Source organism: Rhagoletis pomonella, unplaced genomic scaffold (assembly GCF_013731165.1).
Source record: "Rhagoletis pomonella isolate Grant_MI unplaced genomic scaffold, Rhpom_1.0 Rhpom_scaffold_02029, whole genome shotgun sequence".
Lineage (NCBI taxonomy): Eukaryota > Metazoa > Arthropoda > Insecta > Diptera > Tephritidae > Rhagoletis > Rhagoletis pomonella.
Window position 1 is genome coordinate 1 of NW_023460583.1, and position 4899 is coordinate 4899.

Here is a 4899-nt window from a genome sequence, read left to right on the forward strand (position 1 = left end):
AAACGCAACAGTTGACCAATGAATCTGTGAAAAAAGTGACAAAAAAATTTTGTTTTGTGTAATATGACAACGCATATTTTAGTGACAAATTATTAGCTCACTGTGTCACCGGGCAGTATTGCAAATCCTGCTGCGGCGCTTGCACTATAGTAGACAAAGAAATTGTGCTTGGATGTAGCAGTGAACCGCGTCCAGAGCTGGTGGAGCATGAGTAGAGGGAATAGAGCGATACAGCTGGTATCGAGGAAATAGAAGTCATGCTGCCTGATGCAGCTAGTGTGTTCTGCGAATGTGCCAAGCTGTTGTGCGATTGCAAGAGATTACCCGGACCACAAGCCAAACCGCTAGTTGCGCCCACATTTGCGGCAGTATTCTGCTGTTGCATTTGCTTCCAACGCGCAGCCAAACGCTTTTGCAGACAAACACCGCCAAGCGTCAGCAGAAACCAAGTCATGTTGGCCCATTCGGTTATGTGCTCCTCCAGATCGTGCTCGGAACTTTGATGACTTGCGCGACGCTTGCCAACACCACGATGAAAGAGCTCAGCTTGAGCATCGTCTGTCTTGCATTTAGGATATGTTTGCAGCACTTTGCTAGTGAGCTCCCAGTTTCTAAGGAGATGGCGATACAAAGTTAAAACGTTTACAAATTAAAAAATAAAATAAAATAAAATAAAGGCACCTAAAAGTCTCCTCCCAAGCAGTTTGCACGCCATCCACGCAGTGCTCGATTTTACGGAGCAAATTCATCATACGTCGTTGTAGCGTAAGGCGGCCTACAAAAACGAAAAAAACGCGTATTGGGTCAAATTAAAAGGGTTATGAAAAAAGTGATGAACTCACTAAATGCATTTCCATGATTGGTTTCGTAGAAGCAGATGCGCGTATCAGTAGCGGCTGGAAATGAAAAATTAAGTATAAAAATAGATTTTGTTTATTAATTTCCTCAACGCTCACAATTCGCTAACTGCGTTAGATCCTGATAGATTTGATAATTGGCCACCGGCAACACTGTCGCCGCATCGTCTGCTGTCAGCAATATATCAGACTCTTGGCACAGCAGGCCAAAGCAGGATAGCGAAGTCAGTACTGCATCCAAATCGACTGACCACAGGTACATGAAGAACACAACTTCCAGCTTGATGCGCGCCTGCCGACAAATCTGCAACTCATGCCCGACCAACGCATATTTTTTGTGCCGCTGCAGATAAGCGTTGCGACAAATCAATATCTCACGCATCCACTTCAACACATCTGTATAATTGGCGATCTGATGTTGTATAAGCTTCTGTGAAATCGAGAAAAGCACCTGCGAGCTGACATCCCAGAAGCAATTCATTGGCGCCTGCGGATTCCATAATTCAATTTTGTCGAACGAGTGCAGAGCGAGGAGTGCCTCCATAGCTTCCTGAGCTACATCCGGCATGGTGGGTTGGTGTACTAAACTCACTAGACCATTAATGAGTTCGAGCGAGGAGCTTTGCATTTCATGTGCCACTTTGCCTTGGGTCTGTAATTGTAAGGTTGAAGGAAATGTGTAATGTAGTACAATCAAATAGCAATGCTAATACACTTACATTCAACAATAAGGTGGGATCGGCATGTATAAGTCGAACCATGAGCAGCAGCAGCATTTTGTGCGCAGGTCCTTCTTCAGAGCGCGCTAAACCTTTTTGGGTATCTTTCGATTTAAGCGTCAAAGATGTGATCATACGCAAAGGCGTATGTGCGATATAACCCTGTGTAGCTTTATTTAATGTGTCAGTGAAGAGTGCACGCAGCTCTGCTGAACGGTAATGTACGACATTCGTTTCGGGCCACCAAGGCAGCGAGGGCTGATTAATGGTCCGAAACGGATTTTTATTTTGCAGTCGAAAGTCAACATGAATGTGCGTTAATCTGCATGAGTGGATAGTTAAAAAAAGTTCCCCTTTATAAATCCTTCATATTAACACTTTACCTCAATAACGAGCATACAATCACGAAATGATACGCCTGCGGTGACGACAGATTTAAGCACACCTTCAAAGTGTCAATATTGTGAGGGTTAATGCGGAAGAGCGAGACCCAGCAATCGATCATTAGCTCAATATCGGCATAATTGTACGCTTGTCCACGCGAAAATGGCTTTACCGGATTGAAGAGCAACGCCTTCAAATCATTAATGACATACTGTACCAGCTTGAAGATAACATTATTCGAATCGTTGATATTCACATAGGTTGAGGCCTTGCAAAGTTTCACGCATGCGATGGCAGCATACTCGGTGACTTGTTTGGAGGGTGAGTGTGGCCCCAGTCCGCGTTTAACACCCTCAATAAACTGTTTAGCCGATTGCTCTTTGTCACGTGTCGTCTGTGCGGAAGGTTGTGCGGATGATGATTTATCTTTATCTTTATATTTTTCTTTGTCTTTCTCCTTCTCAGATTGTTGTAATTCATTGACCGTGGCTTCCAAGCAACTCTAAAAGTACAAAACTCATTTAGTGCATACAATTGACAGCAAAAATATTGTTGACATACAGGATTAAGTATAAGCAGCAGCATCTGCAGCGGCCATACAGTAGTTTTATTCTTCTTATTCTCTAATTTGTACGCTTCAACGAATTCCAGCAAAGCTTCCCAACAACTATAAACGAAAAATTGTACCGAAAATTGGGTACATGATAAGCAAATTTACATTTACAGTGCACTTACCCAGATATTTCCTTAGTTGTAATGCCGCGTTGCAAATCCTGAAACTCATGTGGATGATATTCGATCCAATTCCAAATAGCCTTTTCCAACGAGTGCAACAATAGGAGTGGTGGCGCCCGCTTCGATCTTGACTTGGACACTGTTTCATGAAAAAGAAATTCTACATATTATAATTCGTAGATTTAACATTGTCTCGTACAATTTACATGCAATCAATTATTACCTTGTAACAATTTCGTCAATTTATTTATATCCATATCAATGTGTTGTATCAATTCAATGTCGCAGTAGTCGGGATTCTCATCGGAGCATGTGGTCAACTCTTGTATACGCGCTGAAATGCGATTGAAGACCGCTGAAAAGTGATTTTGTGAGAGTGCAAAAAGCACTTTTGAAGCAATGGCCTTCAACTGTGCTGCATTGGGATTACTGTCACTCTGTACATCGATAAATTGTGAAATTTCACGTAGCAATAGCTTAACATTCATTGCCTCTTCGAAACGCGCAGTATCCTTGGTCTGGTTGGCCAAACAACGTTCGAGTGTAGTAAGTATGATGACTAGTGATTCGAAATAACAACGCTCCGCGTCATGACGATTTTGGAAAGACTGCAGGGAATTAGAAAAAAGATATATGTATGTAGTATGATAAGTACATATGTATATTTCTAAGGAAAATATAAAAATATCGTACCGCCTCATTAACGCGTTGCAGTATTTTAGTGAGTCCGGATATTACCAGTGAGAAACGATAGCGGGAAATATGTATGAGACATGCGCTCAGCTGATCTTGACTGATACGCGCTTGTGTGCTATGTGGTCCAATTTTGTTGGGGAGCTGAAATTGGAAGAATAATAAATAAATTAATAAATTTTACTAAAAAAATAAAATATGTAATTTAATATATGGGGCAAAGTACATATGCAATTTGTATGTAGTAAGTAAATATGTCTCTATATGTAGAATGGATTATGTACTACTATACTACCCGAAATCGAGAACATATGTATGTATGTATTCGTTTTTCGTGTAATTCAGTAGAACGTGCAGCATCTCCTGGGAGTATATTATTGCAAACTCTATAACATCAACAATTGTTTATTTTTTTAACTAAATTCAGCTATTTGCCTTGTACATAATTTTTCAAATTGTATTTTGCTTAAATTTTATTATTTTTTTTGTAATTTAAAGTTACTTCCTAATTCTTCATAAAATTAATTGGCCAGCAAAAAACTTAAAACGCCATCTCCATTTTACTGATTTTTTAATCTAGATGTTTCCCATTTATACGCTTTCCTAATCCATTCCAGGCATTCTATAGTTCTATTTCAATAAGTTCGTTCCTTTATCTGCAACACATATGTATAATTGAAATCGAAATTCAATACAACAAGTGCCCAGTAGACCAGAACAACATACCGAAATAAAAACAATAAACATTTCGATGCACTTGAAAAATTTCCCCAAAATACGCTCGCATTCAACAAAACGGCAGCCATTCTCCCATTCATACATTCATTCATGTGAGCCCCGCAACTTGTGGCTGTACGTTAAAATTTCCCAACTTTCACTTTTCATTCTCGCAGCCACAATCGCGAGCCATTCATAAATTCATTCGGGCGATCGGATTTCATTCATAATTCCACCCAACTACTACGCAAGCCGGTGTAAACAAAACGTAAACAAATGAATATCCCAAAACAATAACAAACGTTTGCCATCGCACTTGCACACTAGCGCTATCACGCTCGCTCAATGGGACATTTTTTAATCGATAAGGAAATTTTCTGACAGCTTTTTTGCATTGCGCTGCAGCAGCCCCAGGGCGAGACCCAGTGAAAATCCATGTTTTCCGCTCACCTGGTCCTCGAAACGGGCCAAAAGCGAGTTCGCCCACTCGCCGGGCTTTTGGATTGCCATTTGTATATATTTTCCACAATTAATTTACACTTTTTACTGCATTTTTTATTCTCATTAGTAGAGCTGCACAATTTTCACGCAATTTTCAGCTACACAGATTTTCACTTTGTGGCATTGGCTGCGATTGCACGGGGAAATTTTACTTTGACAGCGGCAGTGATCGGGAACCACAAATTGTGTGTAGAATCAGGAAAAAAAATTTAGTACATTTCAAAAAATGTGATAGATTCCAAAAAAATTGGTTTCACCCAAATTGCAAACACTTTGGCTGCATTTCTTTATTC

At 40.3% G+C, this 4899-nt stretch overlaps 1 protein-coding gene across 1 annotated transcript; it reads right to left on the reverse strand.

Annotated features, from left to right (window-relative positions):
- Positions 1 to 101: 101 nt before the first annotated feature.
- Positions 102 to 4695, reverse strand: LOC118752991 (neurofibromin-like; the record flags this gene model as incomplete). Its single annotated transcript, XM_036487838.1, has 11 exons — positions 4556 to 4695; positions 3389 to 3532; positions 2919 to 3303; positions 2696 to 2834; positions 2522 to 2627; positions 1960 to 2462; positions 1577 to 1898; positions 957 to 1509; positions 843 to 896; positions 682 to 775; positions 102 to 611 (listed from the first exon to the last, which is right to left on the reverse strand). Coding segments are annotated over exons 1-11 (2870 nt in total), but the record flags the coding sequence as incomplete, so codon positions are not given.
- Positions 4696 to 4899: the final 204 nt, after the last annotated feature.